At 41.4% G+C, this 18570-nt stretch overlaps 1 protein-coding gene across 6 annotated transcripts in view; it reads left to right on the top strand.

The window, feature by feature from the left end:
* The window catches only part of RPS6KA5 (ribosomal protein S6 kinase A5), a gene marked incomplete at both ends in the record, with an annotated part of 202523 nt that overhangs the window by 168119 nt on the left and 15834 nt on the right, over nucleotides 1–18570 (top strand). For 5 of the 6 annotated variants that reach the window (XM_080708031.1, XM_080708030.1, XM_080708028.1 and 2 more), the window contains 6 exons: nucleotides 5360–5510; nucleotides 9839–10000; nucleotides 12004–12129; nucleotides 12743–12876; nucleotides 13779–13872; nucleotides 17937–18107. In XM_080708031.1, coding sequence (XP_080564157.1) covers nucleotides 5360–5510; nucleotides 9839–10000; nucleotides 12004–12129; nucleotides 12743–12876; nucleotides 13779–13872; nucleotides 17937–18107 — 838 coding nt within the window. The remainder of the gene's footprint in view (nucleotides 1–5359; nucleotides 5511–9838; nucleotides 10001–12003; nucleotides 12130–12742; nucleotides 12877–13778; nucleotides 13873–17936; nucleotides 18108–18570) is intronic. The other variant, XM_080708029.1, reaches the window with a different exon arrangement.

Below are 18570 nucleotides of genomic sequence, written 5' to 3'. Positions count from 1 at the left end.
AGGACAACAAAGGTGTGGGTCCTGGGAACCGGGGTCAGGGAGGCATTTGTGGTGGAGACGCAGTGCGGGCCGGGGGAGGGGGAGGAGGATGCCTTTCAGTTGTTGGGAGGCATATAGAGGCACCGGAGGTGGGGGCTGGGAGGACATGGAAGGTTCTAGACTCCCTGGCCTCCCTGCCATGCTGGGTTCTGTTAGTGGATCTATGATCTTGTAACTGAGGTTTATTTTGTTGTTCATGTTCTAAAAGTAATGTTCATAATCGCTTTAAATACATAATGGTAAAATTATCGATAATAGTACCCAAAGACAAAACATTGTTAATACTTTGATATGTTACCTTTTTACTGATAGGATGTTGTGATCATTACTAAACACAGGATTTTATATTTCTCAATTTTTGCTTAAATTTTTATCATAAGCAAGTAAGTCATACTTACTTGTAATCCCAGGCCTTGGGAGGCTGAGACAAGAGGATCACCAGTTCATGGTCAACTTCAACAACTTAGGGAGGCCCTCCGCAACTCAGTGAGAACTTTTTTCAAAATAAAAAATAATAATAAAGTAGGGCTGGGTTGTACCTCAGAGGTAGAATGCCCCTGGGTTTAATCTCCAGTACCACACACAAACAAAAAAATAACAACTTTTTGTAAGTAATAGCTTTTCAATGGCCATGTACCATTATTGAGTGAAGAGCCCATATTTTGCTTACTTATTTAAGCATAGTGTTGGGCAGAAAACTTAGAGTAAGTGAAGTTTATGAAAAGCTCTTTCCTTTTTCAGCAATGTATTGATATGTTGTAACCGTACATCTTGCTGAGGTCTAGGTGGCATACATGCACATGCCACCCATGTAGCCCTTCCCCAGCTCCCATCCTGTTCACTCCCCCTCTCTCAGCACAGTGACTGATGAGCTTGTGAATGTATATCATGTGCATTAGAGTGTTTCCATCCTCCCCCATCCCATCATCCTCAGGTCACCTTCTTTACTCATCTTTTTCTTTCTTTGTCTGGAGTTCCTTCTATGTCCCATTTTCTCTCTAGCTTCCACATATTAGGGAGAACGTCCTTTTTCTTTTTTGTGATGGACTCATCTTACTTAGCATAATCTCCAATTCCATCCATTTCCCTGCATATGACATAATTTTGTTCTTTATGGCTGAGTAAAATTCCATTGTGTACATATCCCATAGCTTTGTAATCCATTCATCTGTTGATGGACATCTTGGCTGGTTCCATAGTTTGTCCATTGTGAGTTGTTTAGATATAAACATATGTACACATGCATTAGTCTGGTAGTTTGGTTTCCATTCTTTTGGGTAGATACCCAGAAGTGATATTGCTGTGTCATATGGTAGGTTCGTTCCCATTCTTCTGAGGATCCTCCATGCTATTTTCCAAAGGGGCTGCACTAATTTGCAATCCCACCAACAGTATTAGAGTTCCTACTTCTCCACATCCTGGTCAGCATTTGTTGTTTGTGTTTTTAATGATTGCCATTCTAATTGGGATTAGGTGAAATCTCAGGGTAGTTTTGATTTGCATCTCTGATTGCTAATGATATTGAACATTTTTTTTTCCTTAGACTTACTGGCCATTTGTATTTCTTCTTTTGTGAAGTGTATATATAGTTCACTTGTCCAGTTTTTTATTGGGTCGTGTCTTTTAGTGCCAAGTTTCTTGAGTTCTATGTATATTCTAGATATTACTTTTCTATCAGAGGAGCTGGCAAAAAATTACCATTCTGTCAGCTCTCTGTTGAGGTTCTTAATAGTTTCCTTTGAGGCACAGAAGCTCTTTCTAACTCAGGCTGGCATTAAAATAATTCTGTAATTTCGGGACCACATAGGAATGAGAAAGTGAGAATCAGCATTAAATCATGAAATTGAAAAGATTGAGAACTTTTAAACAGGGGATGAGTAGACATAACCCATGAGAATGTGTGCCGCCTGTAAACAAGCAATAAAACTGTTTCAGGAACCTCATTGAAGTAGAGGATGGAGCTCCTGAGTGAGCAAGGTGTGACGGGTAGAAACAGTTAGATGTGACCTGTTCACTGAAGACTTGCTGAGCCACAACCCAGGCCCCAGGAATGAAACCATGGAGGACGCAAAGAGAATCCATACTCCCTTGAGGCTTGCATTTTAGTTGGGAAAGATAAATAATCGGCAAACAGATTTACGATGTGATAAATGCCGTGAAGAAAAATAAAACAGAATAAGAGAAGGGAGAGTGGGAAACAGCTAGTTTGAGTAGGGTGGTCAGGAAGGTGTCTCTGAAAAGGTGAAGAGGTGCTGTTGCCCACTATTGCTGGTACTTCTGTACCAGAGGGCAGCAGCGCTTTCCTATAGAGACCGTTCTTATTGTAAATTTCAGGGAACACACAGAACGTGTTTCATATCTTCACTTTTTCTAAAGCATTTTGTCATGAAAAGCTTCAGACATTTTCTTTTTTTTTTTCTTTTTCTTTTTCTTTTTTTTTTTTTTTTTTTTTTGTGGGTCTGGGGATGGAACCCAGGGGCATTTGACCTCTGAGCTACACCCCCTGCCCTATTTTTTTATTCTTTATTTTGAAACAGGATCTCACTAAGTTGCGGAAGGCCTCACTAAGTAGCTGCGGCTGTCTGCGAACCGTGATCCTCCGGTCTCAGCCTCCCAAATGCTGGGATTACCAGCGTGCGCCACCACGCCCGGCTGCTTCAGGCATTTTTCTGCATTGGCACCCTTTGCACACCACTACCTAGATTGGATGGTGAGTGTTTCCCACCCTTGTTTATTGTCTGTCCACCCAACTCTCCATCCCTCTCTCATCGCAGGTTTAGTTTTAACCTTCTGGTCTTTGCCTTTTGTCTCCTAAGTTCTTAAGCTAATCTGTTGTGGGTTTCTTTTATCACCTGGTTAAAAATAAACCCGGTATGTCTCAAAACAGCATAAGACAAAGGTAGATCTGACGTCATCCTCCCTTCTCAGTACCCCACCCCAGCTCCTGGGCCTCTCCCTGACACCGCAGCTTTCTAACAGACTTAGGTGGGAGAACCTCTGCATGCCGCCAGGTGCCGCGTGGCTCCATGCGCAGATGACGGAGCCTACTGCCCTTCGGGAGTCTCCTGTGTGCCTCCTGCTCTCACTCCTCCAAGCTGGGGTGGGATGCTCATGATCCTCTGCCAGGGCCACACATGCTGGCCGTATCGTCACCTGCCCCGTCACCTATGATCCATGCTTCCCCACCTTCACTGTTTTTTGTAGAAATTCCTTCAGATTTTGTTTTTAGTTCCTTTCTCAGCTCCCTGCCTATGACACCTGCTGTTGATTCAGTTGCGCACTGGCGTTGTTGTTTCTGTGCGTGGAATGAGCCCCTGGCTTGGGCTGTGATCTCCTCAAGCTCCTCTTTCCAGGCTTGGCATCTCAGCAGGGCCATCCCTGTTCTCAGGTGTTGCTTATTTTGAGGATGACCCACCGAGGCAGACATTTCTTCTGGGACTAGCTATTGCTTTCGCAGGTGCTGGGGACAGAGTAGACTTCCAGTGTGCACTGCAGCCTTCCCAAGGTTTAAGAAGTAGCAGATGGTGCAGAGTCAGCGTCCTGAGATGATGCGGGCCACAGCGCATGTTCGCCTACCCCAGCGGATGCAGCAGTGGCAAAGATCAACCGCACAGTTACCTTACCAATCCTTTACATAAACTTTTTCTTTTCTGCAAAAAGTACAGTCAAGATGGAGAAAACAGGAAAAGCCGTATTTGTTTTCCCCTAAGAAAGAGGATTCCTAGTTTCTTTCTCAGATATATCTGAGCCTGATCTAAGAAGAGGACTGTCTAATGCTGAAAAGCCTCCAGCAGTGAACAGAGGGAGAATGTTAAAGAACCAACAGGAGAAGGGACTGTTTATTTCTTTCCTTCTTCTACCAACATTTTCTTGGGTTCCCAGATGGAGTGCTAGAAATAGGTTTCACTTTGATATTAACAACACTGCTGTAATTTTTGTTGAAAATTATAATTTCATTGTCATTTTATAATTCTCAGCTACGTGATGCAGTCTCTATGTCCATATCCCTTATGGTTGCATTAGAATGAGGGAGTGTAATAGTACCTCATAATTATCGTCATTTCCAATGTGCTTTGTTAGGCTCTACACACACTATTCCCACTTAGGTGGTAGGTACTGCTGTCACTCTGCTTTTACATGTGAGGAAGCTGACGTACACAGGTCACACAGTCGGTAAGAAATGGAGCCAGTGTGGACTCAGTCTGAACCCAGAGTCCATGTTCTTACCACGTTCTTCTGTCTCTGTTGCCTGTGTTACCTCGTTTTGTCACACAGTAGTCATTAATATGCATAACAGGGGATGTTATAAACCCAGATAATGGAATAACTGTTCCTCTTCAAACCAACCATGTTGAAGTTCTTAATTTCAATCAACCTCTTCCATTGTTTTTCTCATTAAGTTATTGACCTGGCTTCTCTGAGAAGAAAAGGTATACTTGGATTACGGTCTGTAATCTTAGAATAAATTTCTCATCAAGAAACATGGTTATCTTATTTTTAATTTCATCAGAAGTAGACTTTATCTGAGCATCACCTGCCTTAAAGCACTTGCCTGCCTGTTTTATAGAGTCAATAAGCAGATGCTTTCACCCCCAAGAAGAGCCCCAGCTCTAATGCCCATTTTAAGATATCAAGAGTTGACCCATATTGGGTGTAGTGGCACACACTTGTAATCCCAGTACTTGGGAGGCTGAGATAGGAGGATTTCAGGTCCATTGCCAGTGTCAGCAAATTAAGCCCTCTACAACTTAGACCCCATTTCAAAAGAAAATAATATTATAGGGATGGGGATGTAGCTCAGCCTTAGAATGCCCCTGGGTTCCACCCCCAGTACCACAAACAAGAAAAAAGAAGTGAATCATACCCAAGTGGTTCCGACTCAGTCAACTTCCTCTTGGTTCTCCTGGCCTCTTCCCATCGCTGATTGTGAGGAAGAAGGGGCATGAAGATGGTTTTCTTTTGTCCTTTTAAATGAGTGCTGAAGTCACGTCCCTGGATTTGTTAGGAGTTTTTTGTGTTGTAAGTCTTAAATCAGAGAATCTAGTCTATATATGGAAGGTCTAATCTAGCCCCAAACTCCGCACCCTCTTTTATTAGGATTGCCTTATACTGAAAAGTGATCCATGGTGCTGTCACAGATTTGACTTCTTGTTGTCTCATTCTAAATGTTTTTAACCTCCTTGAAGACTTGATTCATTTAATATTTTCCTCTCACACGTGTAGTTCAGTTTTAAAGTGTGTTTTTCCATACCGTTTTCACTAGAAATATCTGTAACTTCATCCTCTGGTTGTTTTAACAGTGAGTTTTATCTACCTGCAGGAGGATATTAAAAAGTGAGCCTCCATATCCCCAAGAAATGAGTGCTTTAGCCAAAGACCTGATTCAGCGTCTTCTGATGAAAGATCCCAAGAAGAGATTGGGATGTGGCCCACGGGATGCAGATGAAATCAAAGAACATCTCTTCTTTCAGGTGAAATGTATTAAGCAGATAAATGGTTTTACAACCCTACTGTTTTGGGGGTGCTTGGCATTCTTGGTGGGCGAACAAAGTCCCCGTGGGGTCATTTCCCACTTGTTTTTATCTGCATTAAAAACTGACAGAGACCCCTTAGAAAGGACCAGAATTCTACTCAAATAAATCGGACCGATCTTTTCTTCCCTAAATGCGGTGGAAGCTGGAGAGAGCCCAAAATGGCGTTCATTTTCGCCATAGTGATTGGTTAGAATTTCTAGGTGGAGGTTTCCATTTATGACCTTGGGATTCTGGCATATGGACTAAAGAGACTTGTTTCAGTCCTTGCTTCTCTCTAATCTGTGAGCTCTTACCGCAACTCCGTTCACCTCCCCCTCAGAGGGTGACTTCATCTCTTCCTCTTTCCCAGGAGAAATCTTAGAAAATTCAAAAACTACCTATGTCTCAGTTATGATATACAGTTACTCGATTATTTTATTTGTCCCTGTGAAAGAGCTCAGTGAGGTCATCTACAGTGTACCAACACATCTGCTCAATTTAGTTGGCTTGATTTATTCCAAAAAATACCAAAATATTAAATAACTGGGAAGTGGGGGGAAAGCCTCTATTTGAATTGGGTTAGTTATTTCCATCTAAATGGTCAAACCTGGGATAATGTGGCCTTGATTTCTTAAACTCTGAGCATATGGCTTCTAAATAATTTTCTCGTACCAATAAGCATGACCTAAATATTTATAGTGTAAAGAGGCCATCAAGTTTTTTCTTATTCTGTAAGATTTTAGATCATCACAAAACAAATGAAAGATCATATCAAAATAGGAAAGAAAATTCTGTCAAGTAAGATTTTATGTCATTCTCCATTGCTTTTTAAATATAATAAAACAAATATTCACTGGAAATAAGATGGTCTCTGTATTTCTGTACTAAAAAAAATAGCATGTTTATTTCAGCTTTTCAGTGCAGTCGTTTTTAAAAATATGACTGTATTCCTTAGAGAAGGCCAGTAATACAGTTGAGAGGTACATTTAGAACAAAGAGAACACCTCAGTATGTTCATTCCATATATTTATATGGCTTAGAAAGATTACACTTTGAACAAACTATTTCAAATGCTTTATTCATAAGTTTGGCTCAAAATTAACAGTCAGGTAGAATGCAAGAAACCCCCAATCATATTTTCCTAGGATCTTTTTCTCCATTTTTCCGATGCTTGTGAATATTGCAGTTTGTCTTTCATATTACAGGAATTTCTCTTTTTGATAGCTTGGAATAGTAATTTTAGATTACTTAATTGCTATGACTTTTTAAAAGGTAAAAACACTTTTGGAAAGACCAGAATTCTCCTTTGAAAGACCTAAGTGGTTTATTTCTTTGTAAATGAAGCATGGTTGGGAAGGATCATAAAGCCATTTAACATTCTGCATATTAAACATTCTCCTATAGCAACATATTTCTTCAGATGACCCCTTTACTTACAAAGTTTCTTGCAACGTATGTACGTATGATTCCAATGAAAAATACTGCAGCCAAATAGAGGAAAGAACACTGCTTAGAAATCAAGAGGCCCTGTTCAAACCTTGCCTCTTCGCCTACTTTAAGTGGAAAGGTTAGTCCTTGTCTTAGCATTCCAGCTGCTGTAATACGGCCTCACTGACCATATGGCTTAGGGAAAGAAGATTTATTTGTTCAGGGTTTCCTTGGAGATTTCGGGGTTCTGTCCATGTGAGGCCGGGGACCACAGGTCTCAGGGCATGGCAGCAGGAAGCAGAGAGAGAGAGCGTGCTCAGGCTTCACTCTCACATCATGGAGGCCAGAGGCAAGAGCAGAGCAAGTGAGGGAGGAGGAGCCACATATCATCCCCAAGGCCACACCCCAGGGACACCCTTCTATAGGCACACCCTACCCGCCAGGCCACCACCCACATCAATCTATTCCTGTAGATTTATCCCTGCTGAGATACCAGCCAAGCCCTACTTCAACAAGGCTTCCTTGTTTCACTGAGGGCTAGAAGAACATTTTGTTTCCAAACCATTACAGTTCTTATTTCTGGGCCTCAGTTTTCTTCTGGATCAAATAAAGAAGATAAACTAAAATTCATTCGAACTGGAAAACTTGAAGGTCTGTGATGTAATGATTTTCTTTTCACTGCCTCCATAGGGAGCATAATGAAAACATTTGGGGGTGGGTGAACACAGCCCCCTCGGTGTCATTTACTACCTGTTTTTACCTACATTACACTTTTTTTTTTTTTTTTTGGTGGTCCTGGGGTTCCTGGAAACCCTTCTACCTCCGGGCTACACTCCCAGAACTATTTTATATTTTTTTATTTGGAAATAGTGTCTCTTAAACCAGCGCAGCTGGCGCAATCCTCCTGTCTCCGCTTCCCAAGCTTGGGGATTACAAGTGTGCACCACCACACCAACTACATTACACTTTTAAAAAATGACAAAGACCGAGCCGGGCGTGGTGGCGTACGCTTAGTCCCCACGCTTCGGAGGCTGAGACAGGAGGATTGCACAGGTTCGAAGCCAGCCTCCGCTACTGAGTGAGGATCTAAGCAACTTAGTGAGACCCTGTTTCCAAATAAAGTATAAAATAGGTCTGGGAGTATAGCCTGGAGGTAGAAAGCCTCTGGGTTCCACCCCCAGTACCACCAAAAAAATAATAATAATAAATAAAAAATGACAAAAACCTGTTAGAAATGACCAGAAGTCTACTTAAATAATTCTAACTGAGCTCTTCCCTAAATGCAATGTGAGTGGGGAGGATAATAATAGCATTCAAGCCAGGTGTGGTGGTGACACACACCTGTCATCCCAGCATTCGGGAGGCTGAGACTGGAGGATCGCAGTTCACGGCCGGCCTCAGCTACTTAGTGAGGCCCTCTGCAACTCAGTGAGACCCGGTTTCAAAATAATGAATTAAAAAATAGGGCTGGGGGTGTAGCTCGGAGATAGAATGCCCCTGGGTTCCATCCCTAGCACCACAAATAAATAATAATAATAATAATAATAATAGCATTTAGTTTGCCATACTGATTGTTAGAATTTCTAGGTAGTGGGGTTCATTAAACTTAATCAATTTCAGCAAGAGGTACAACTTCATATTTCACTATCACTGAAATCTGTATGCATCTTACAGAAGGCATCTTACCATTGTAACCTGTAATGCCTTTTTCTTAATGGGACATATAATAATGGTATACCTTAACATCAATGATGACATCTTTAAGCCGGGCATGGTGGCGCACGCTTGTAATCCCCGCGCTTGGGAGGCTAAGACAGGAGGATCGCGCAGGTTCGAAGCCAGCCTCAGCTACTGAGTGAGGCCCTCAAGCAACTTAGTAAGACCCTGTTTCCAAATAAAATATAAAATAGGTCTGGGAGCATAGCCCAGAGGTAGAAAGCCTCTGGGTTCCACCCCCAGTACCACCAAAAAAAAAAAAAAAAAAAAAAAAAAAGACATCTTTGATTTAAAGAAGTATGGTAAGAGGGGACTTGTAGAATTCAAGAAGATTGTCTAAGGTTGAGTGACCCAAGGTGCAGAGAGGAGCAGCAGCGGGCCAGATGTGGTGATATAAAATGTTCCGGTTGCTCAGTTAGGTCTGTGACATGGGTGGAGAACGCTTGGGTTATCTTTTGGGGGAGGGGTACAAAGGCGGCACCTAGATGCTTGAATGGAGGAATGAGACAAGCGTGAGTGCGTTTGTATGATAGTATCCTTTAAACTCCCAGACATACGCCAACAGTTGGCTAATAGTTTGTTTTAATCTGTCCAGGTGACCCGTAGGAAAAGCAGGAATGGGGAGAGCCCCATAATACTGCCTCTAGAAAATAGGAGTCTTCCTTTAAAGTTAATACTCACATCCACAGGACATTTAAAAGCCCTTTATTGCGGTTCTTTTGTGTGTGTGTGTGTGGGGGGTCGTTTGGTTTAGTTTGGGGTTTGGTTTGTTGTCTTTGGGGCCTAACTCCTTTCTCCACAGCCCAAGACAACAGTGATTTTCTGGCATCTATAACGGTGTAGTAGAGTGTCTTGGTGCCCCCCAGAGGACACTGAGATTCCTGGTGAGGGAAAGCAGGCTCACACAGACTCAGCAGTGGCTCAAGCTGTTAGCTTTAGTTGGAAACAGGCTCTTCTTCAGAAGAAAGAAAAAAAAAATTTTTTTTTTTTTTTTGGTGGTACATTGGTTTGCAACATCTACCCTTATATTAAACCTCTATTCCTATTAATCAATCAAAGTCATAATCTATCCTTGTTATTCATAGAAAATGTCTTGACTTTGTTGATTTCTACTTGATACCAATTTTCTTTTTCTACTTTAGAAAATAAATTGGGATGACTTAGCTGCCAAAAAAGTGCCTGCACCATTCAAACCAGTCATCCGAGATGAACTGGACGTGAGTAACTTCGCCGAGGAATTTACAGACATGGACCCCACCTATTCACCTGCAGCCCTGCCCCAGAGCTCGGAGAGGCTGTTTCAGGTAACCTGGCGTACACCTGCACGCGGCTATATGCGCTTTGGAAGAAAAGATCAGTTTTCCTGTACTAAAGTAGTTTTGTTGGCATCTTAAAATTGGGGTTCTCTAATCTCTTTAAAAGTATTAAGTATAGGGTGTATTCATTTGAGTCACTCCTCCGTGCCAGTCTGGTATGGAGCTGTACCTAGCCTCTGTATTTCTATCTTTCTAATAAACTTCTTTAAATCTTCCAAAAAAAAAGTATTAAGTATAGAGATATTTTAGATACTAATGAAAGCTTATGGTTTGCTAAGTAGAAAATGCTGTTTATATGTTTTTTGGTGTGTGTGTGTGTGTGTGTGTGTGTGTGTGTGTGTGTGTGTGTGTGTTACTAGGGATGGAACTCAGGGCATTATATCTCTGAGCTACACCCACAGCCCTATTACATTTTTATTTTGAAATGCAGTCCGGCTAGGTTGATGAGTCTCATTACTTGTTGAGGCTATCCTTGAATCTCAGTCCTCCTGTGTTAGTCTCCTAAGTGCTGGGATTATAGGCATGCAGCTGTGTTTATCTTTATGTAAGGAAGCGTTAATTCTATGCTTGAAATTTCACTTTTGTTTAGGCTCTTATAGAAATTATAAGGATAGTTCATTTTTTGCCTCTATTCATATAACATATTCCTTAGTTCACAATCTGATTCTTCACTGAAAAATCTTAACTGCTTTCCAACTCTTAAAAGACTTAGAAAGGATTTTATTTTATTATTGTTATTTTTTTTTGTTTTTGGTGGTGGTGGCACTGGGGTTTCTGAAAGCCCTTCTACCTCCGGGCTACACTCCCAGACCTATTTTTTATATTTTTTTAATTTGGAAACAGGGTCTCCTAAGCCAGCGTGTGCGGCTGGCTTCAAACCTGTGCCATCCTCCTGTCTCCGTCTCCCAAGCACGGAGATTACAAGCGTGCGCCAGCACGCCCGGCTAGAAAGGATTTTATATTTAGAACATGTTCTTGAATCAGGAGTGTTGACACATGCCTGTAATCCCAGTACTTGAGAGGCTGAGACAGAAGGATCACAGGTTTGAGACCAGCCTCAGCTACTTAGTGAGGCTCTCCACAACCTAGTGAGACCCTGTTTCAAAACAAAATATAAATTAAGACTGGGACTCTAGATCTGGGGAAGAAGGCCTTGGATTCAGCTCCCAGTAAAACACACACAGAAATAGAGAAGGGAAGAGAGAGAGAGAGGGAGAGAGAGGGGGAGGGGGGAGAAGGAAGGAGGAGGAAGAGGAGGACATTGTTTATCAGACTGAAGGTAGAATGTTCTGCGTATTAATCGCCATCACCACTTCACTCCTCCGGCCCCTGCGGCGCCCGCAGAGCGGCTGTGTCTGGCCTTCCATCCGGGCCACTGCTCATCCCATGCCACTGTCTAGCACATGACTTAGTAGATGTTTGTTGATGAGCTAGCGAATGTTCTAGCGTGAGCAGATTAATCATCCGTCATGTATCACTCTGGCGCAACACATCATTCTGTCACTAGATTTGTTCCTTTCCAAAATTTGATTCTTAATTTAGTTATTCTGGAGAAACAGTCAAGTAATTACTGAATGAGAAACTAATGAACCTTGTTTTTTTTCTACTTTGATACACAGCAGCACTGGACCACTTTGTTTAATACCTTAACCCTTTCTTTTCTGAGAAGTTAGTTGTATTTATCACCACAATTTTATCAGCAAAATAAGTCATAGCTCTGAGTCAGATTTGGGGGTGGAATAAGGCAGAAGTCTGTTTCTGTCTTTATTTTTGAATTGATTCACTTCTACCAGAAGATGGCATTATCTCCTTCTGCAAAGCTTATTTCTGTTGCATCTAAATAACCCTGCATTTTTTATTGCAAATAAGTTTAGGTTCATCTCAATAAATATTTGAGTGTTTTCCTAAGGAAAAAATGACCATCACAGTCTAATGTGTGCTGAACTGCAGAATTGCAAGCCTTCACTCTTCACCTTTTCCTCACTTTTTAGGGCTATTCCTTTGTGGCTCCCTCGATCCTGTTCAAGCGCAACGCAGCTGTCATAGACCCTCTTCAGTTTCACCTGGGAGTTGAGCGTCCTGGGGCCACACATATTGCCAGGAGCGCAATGATGAAGGTATGGGTGTGGTCACTTCAGCCCTGCACTGGTGGTTGCCAGGAATGACCAATATACCAGCACAGTTAACAGTCTCAAGTCCAGTGGATTTAATAGATTTTCCAAACAAATAAAGTGCAGTTTTAGAAAATTAATAAGGAGAGCCGGGGGTGGTGGCGCGCGCTTGTAATCCCAGCATTTAGGAGGCTGAGACAGGAGGATCACAGTTCATGGCCAGCCTCAGCTACTTAGTGAGGCCCTCCGCAACTCAGTGAGACCCTGTTTCAAAATAAGAATAAAAAATAGGGCCGAGGGTGTAGCTCAGAGGTAGAGTGCCCCTGGGTTCAATCACTAGTACCTCAAAAAAAAAAAATAATAATAATAATAATAATAAGGAAATGGAAATAGTACTTGTTCTGAAGTATTCGTGTCTATTTGAATGGGCTTTCTTTTTACAATGCCAGACTATGTATCTAAAATAAATGCTGTGGATGAAATAGAAATGAGCTAAAGAGGAATTTCAGATTATAAATGGATACATTATGCTTAATAATATTAATAATTGTATATTACTCTATAGTTCTGCTCATTCCTGGTGTGTTACAAATCTTTTCTGATGTTGTTTTCTTATCAGGACTCTCCATTCTATCAACACTATGACCTAGATCTGAAGGACAAACCATTGGGAGAGGGAAGTTTTTCAATTTGTCGAAAGTGCATACATAAGAAAAGTAATCAAGCATTTGCAGTCAAAATAATCAGCAAAAGGTATGACCACTCATAGCCAGTCTTTATGTATTTATCCTCATCAGTAATAATATAAATTAAGGGGGGTTTTTTTGCGTGTGTGTGGTACTGGGAATGGAACCCAGGGGATTTTCTACCTCCAGGCTATAGTCCAATACCTATTTTATACTTTATTTGCAAACAGGGTCTCACTAAGTTGCTGAGAGCCGCACTCAGTAGCTAAAGCTGACTTCAAACCTGTGCGATCCTCCTGTCTCAGCCTCCCAAGCTCTGGGATGACAAGCGTGCGCCACCACGCCCGGCTGTAAATTAAGTTTTTATTGAAGAGGAAATCAACAATACATGAAGTTTTTCTACACATAGGATTAATTACTTTGATCCATTATACTTCTAGCTCTAAATTGATATTTTCTGATAAAGTAATCCATTTTAGACATAAATCAGAATCTGATATGTTTCTGAGCTTATTGTGGGAAAACTTTCTTGTGACAATGATATACTTAATCAAACTTGCTTAGTGATTTCAACAGTAATTGCTATTTCTATTAGTTTTATATTTGAAAAAGTCTTCTCTGACATTATTTAGCAATCTACTGGAGGCTTTGAGAGCCAGCTGGTTGTTTTGGAAAGTGATGGTTATTACCTTTGTGATTACATATTCTCATTATCAAATTGTCAGGCAAGTAGAACATGCATTTCTTCTGATGACTACTTCTTTTCTGACTCAAAGAGAATAATTTTCTCCTAGAAAATGTCTTACTTTTCTGGTGGGCGGTATGACTCATTACTTTTATGGAAACCTCATTCTAATACTTTGACACGTGTATTCTGAATGCACTGTAAATAAAAACATAATAGGGCTGAGGCAATACTGACATTAAGACCTGCTGGAAGAGTCATGTAAACGCTGTTGCACCTTACAGGATGGAAGCCAACACTCAGAAAGAAATAACAGCTCTGAAACTCTGTGAAGGGCACCCCAATATTGTGAAGTTGCACGAAGTTTTCCATGATCAGGTATTCCGTGTGTTTCTATTTCTACTTTCACTTTCTCACCAGTTTTCTTGGTGTTGCTGGGTCACTGGTGAGGGACACGGAGCTTTACCCAGCCACTAGGAAGGGCAGAGAAGTCAGTGCCCACACTTGGCCTTCCCACGCCACGTCAACCCATCTCGTCACGTCGGCTTCCCTCGCTCCTCCCTTGGCGTGGAAGGACAAAGGGCAGAAGCTCGTGGCATGGTCGCAGTCTGCGCCGTGCGCGTGCCCAAGCTGCTGCTACCTACTATGGTCTCAAGCACTGCATAACGCTCAGTACTCAGCAAGTTTGAGTTTCAACTTTCTTTTCCCTTCTAGAGTAGGATGTAGAGAGTCGTAAGCCTAATTACTCAAGTTGAAGGACATACAGGAAGGAGGGCAAGGATACCACCTTTTATTACCTGGCTCCAGTGGCATACTCTGCTCAGCCCTGGGCAGGTCCCGCTGCCCTTCTACGCCCAGGCCTTCTTTCCAACAGCAAGCTAGCACAGAAGCTTGTCTCTTGGGATGTAGGAGGGGTGCCGTTGTGTTAGGTCCCTGTCTCCTCAGCCCCTCTCCCTGCTATCTCCCCAAACCAAAATCACTCCTTGACAGTATTCTTACCCCTGAGGTGGGTGGAAAAAGTTGGCATCGCCCTCTACTTTCCTTTGGTTGTCAGCATTAGAATAAGAATGCCTTTGAAGCCAGGACTTCTGGAACTGCTCTCCTTGCTTCTCCACCATGTCCCACCTCGTTGAGCTGCTCAAATCCAGGGAGGGTGATGAGTCCCCTGTCCACTAGAGGTGCCCAGGAAGAGAGACTGGGCAGCATCCTGTTCATGCAAATGTAGAGGAAATTCATGTCAGTCAAGAAATCAATGATCTTAGACAGCCCCCTCTGTAGTTTTGCATCTGTGTCCCCAGCTATTTTCCAGCCCAGAGGTTTGATCTGAGTTGACACTGATGCTGGATCTCAGGAACCACATCCATAATTTTCTACCTATGTCACAAGTTGATTATTTGTTATATTTCTATGCAAAAGTTACTAGAATATAAGTTGTAACCCGATATAGTCCTGTACATACTAGTGTAAATATATTATTATTCTCATGTGTAGTTGTTGAAATACAGCTTGGGTTTTTCCCATGATGGTGACGCAGACGCCTGCTTCATCCCACATCCGCAGTCGTCACCTTAACTAACGAGTAGCATTGACTGAGGGTGGTCTCCAGCCTCTGACTGTGTTGCTGCAGTTCATTCTGTTTGCGTGATCTGTGCTTTACATTGTCTATGAGTTCCCCATCACACACTGAAACAGTACACATTTGTTTCTTACAGTCCATACCAGAAGTCTAAAATCAGTTTCATTTGTTTATAGTCAAGCTGTTGGCAGAGCTGGTTCCTTCTGGAGACTCCAAGGACAGTTCATGTACTACTCTTTTTTAGCTTCTAGAGACCACCCACAGCCCTTGGCGTGTGACCTTCACGCAGCGCTCCAGTCTTTTGTTTCCTTAGTTCTGTCTCATTCTTTAGACCCTGGTGAATGACTCAGGCTAGCTCTTCCATCTCCAGATGCTTGACCACACTTTCAGAGTCCTTTTTGCTATTTAAAGTAAGAACACAGGTTCTGAAGATTAGGACATGACCATCTTTGGAGAGCCATTATTCAAACCACCAAACATACACTTTCATACACATTTATTATATATATTATATATTATATATATTATATATTATATATAAATTATATATATGTATAATTTATTGATAAAAAGTTGTATCCCCAAGATCATAAGGAAGAGAACTGACATTGAAATCCTGGCATGACTTTTTCTAGAGCTCACTGGCCTGTGCTTATAGCAGACCTTCAACCTTGACTTTGCTGTATAAACTCAAATTAGCTTGATCTCTACTACCCTGGGAGATATTTTATTATTTAAAATATTGTTGACCTTTTATAATTCTTCCATTATGCCCAGGATAATGTACTTATAATTGTTCTTTATGAAGCAGTTTTTTTCTGAGATTTGCTAATTCCAGAAACATATAGAGTGGTTCCATGCATAAGACATGAATCTAAATATGGATATATTTTCTAAACCTTTTTTTTTTCCGGTATTAGCATTTGAACCCAGGGGCATTTTATCCCCAAGCTACAGCCCCAGCCCTATTTTTTATTCATTTATTTATTTATTATTTTTTGGTGGTACTGGGGGTAGAACCCAGAGGCTTTCTACCTCCGGGCTATACTCCCAGACCTTTTTTATATTTTATTTGGAAACAGGGTCTTACTAAGTTGCTGAGAGCCTCACTAAGTAGCTGAGGCTGGCTTCGAACCCGTATGATCCTCCTGTCTCCGCCTCCCAAGCTCAGGGATTACAAGCGTGCGCCACCACGCCCGGCGTCTACTTATTTATTTTTGGTGGTACTGGGGTTCCTGGAAACCCTTCTACCTCCGGGCTACACTCCCAGACACCTATTTTTTTTATATTTTTTATTTGGAAACGGGGTCTCTTAAGCCAGCATGGCTGGCTGCGAACCTGCGCAATCCTCCTGTCTCTGCATCCCAAGCGCGGGGATTACAAGAATGCACCACCACGCCCAGCTTTTTATTCTTTATTTTGAAACAGTATCTCACTAAGTTGCTGAGACTGGCTTCAACCCTGCCATCCTCCTGTCTCCGCCTCTCACAGACTGGAATTTCTAACATGTGCCACCACGCTCAGCTCTTTCTAAACCATTTGTATTTATTTGGGATCTAAGTCCTTTGTCTTTAGATAGCTCCTGTGTTGTTTTCTTTATGGAAATATATCCAAGGTATATAAATATATACTTATAAAATATTCAATTAAGACAATGCCATTTGGATTAAAAGCAATTATTTAAAACCGTATACAAGCTGGGTATGATGAGATATGCTTGTAATCCCAGAATTAGTAGACTGAGACAGGAGGATCACAGTTCAAAGACAGCCTAAGCTACTTAATGAGGGTCTCTGAAACTTAGTGAGACCTTGTTTCAAAAATAAAAGAATACAGCTGGGTGTGGTGGCGCACGCTTGTAATCCCAACATTCAGGAGTCTGAGACCGGAGGATCACCCACAACCTCAAGCTACTTAGTGAGGCCCTCTGCAACTCAGTGAGACCCGATTTCAAAATAAAGAAGAAAAAATAGGGCAGGGGGTATAGCTCAGAGGTCGAATGCCCCTGGGTTTCATCCCAGACCCAAAATAAATAAATAAATAAATACATTCATACATACATACATACATACATACATACATACATACATACATACAAACAAAATAAGGCTGGGGGTGTAGCTCTGAGGTAGAATGCCCTGGGTTCTGCTGGGTGTGGTGGTGCACGCTTGTAATCCCCGTGCTTGGGAGGCAGAGACAGGAGGATCAGGCAGGTTCAAGCCAGCCGCACAGGCTTAAGAGACCCTGTTTCCAAATAAACATATAAAAATAGATCTGGGAGTGTAGCCTGGAGGTAGAAGGGCTTCCAGGAACCCCAGTATCACCATAAGAATGCCCTGGGTTCCATCTCTATAACCACAAAGGAAAATAAACCATACACAGTGAGTTATGGATGTTTGCATTGAATATTAACAGGACTCCTGAAACAAATCTGCCAAGCTCTAATGTTTTCAAACAGAACCTTTTTGTAAGGCAAATTTGCTGTTAAATGGATGGGCCAGGTGTTTGACCATACCTAGTTGGTAGTCTTCTAGATTATTTTATGACAGATAACTTCAAATTATCATAAGTACTTTAAAAAAAGAAGTGTAAACCTGATTGAGAGGATTGGAATAGAATTAAAATGAAAGAATTAGCCAAGGGAAGGATATATGAAGATTTCATTGCGGTGCTTGGAATTTTCTATTACCAAAATAGAATTCTAAAAAAGCCACATTATCCTTTAGCTCTTTCCTCTATAGTACAAGGATTGCTGTTGGTTGTTTTAAACTTACTGGTGATAGACTGTAGTCAATAAATGTTTTATACATGAATAGATATCTCCTTTTCACAACAGCCCCATATTATTATTATTTTTTATTGCTAGCTTCATACGTTTCTAGTTATGGAACTTCTGAATGGGGGTGAACTATTTGAACGCATCAAGAAAAAGAAACACTTCAGTGAGACCGAAGCCAGCTACATCATGCGGAAGCTTGTTTCAGCCGTAAGCCATATGCATGATGTCGGAGTGGTGCACAGAGATCTGAAGCCCGAGGTACAGTGCAGCGCGAGCTCCCTCGTACTTCATACTCGCATCCGCACTAAACATCCCCGAGAGGTGTGGGGCTCGGGGGGATCTGTTTCCCAGAGCTGTTAAGTGGATACTTGGAAATACCGATTTTTTTTCTCTTCTTTTCTGTCAGTCTGAATTAAATTTGTCCCTTTGTTTGTTTTTTCTTTTTTGTGTTTTTTTCTGTCCTTTTTTTTTTTTTTTTTTTTTTTTTGCCAGCGGATCATCTTGAGGTTATATTTGTAAGTGTGAGAGCCTTTTATGGAAAAAATACTTTATGCAACAGTTGTGGACTAAAAATAGCAATGGAAATTTTTGTAGCAGAAAATAATATCTCTTCTATATGTATTCTATTTTGGAGAGATTTTTGTGACATATTTTGAAAACTCATTTTTTACATTTGTAATAAAATTTATTGGGTTCTAAGTAGGAGTGTATATAATTCTAT

Source organism: Muscardinus avellanarius (assembly GCF_963383645.1).
Source record: "Muscardinus avellanarius genome assembly, chromosome: 12".
Lineage (NCBI taxonomy): Eukaryota > Metazoa > Chordata > Mammalia > Rodentia > Gliridae > Muscardinus > Muscardinus avellanarius.
The sequence above is the reverse complement of the archived record's forward strand: the minus strand, read 5'-3'. Positions and strand labels throughout refer to the sequence as shown.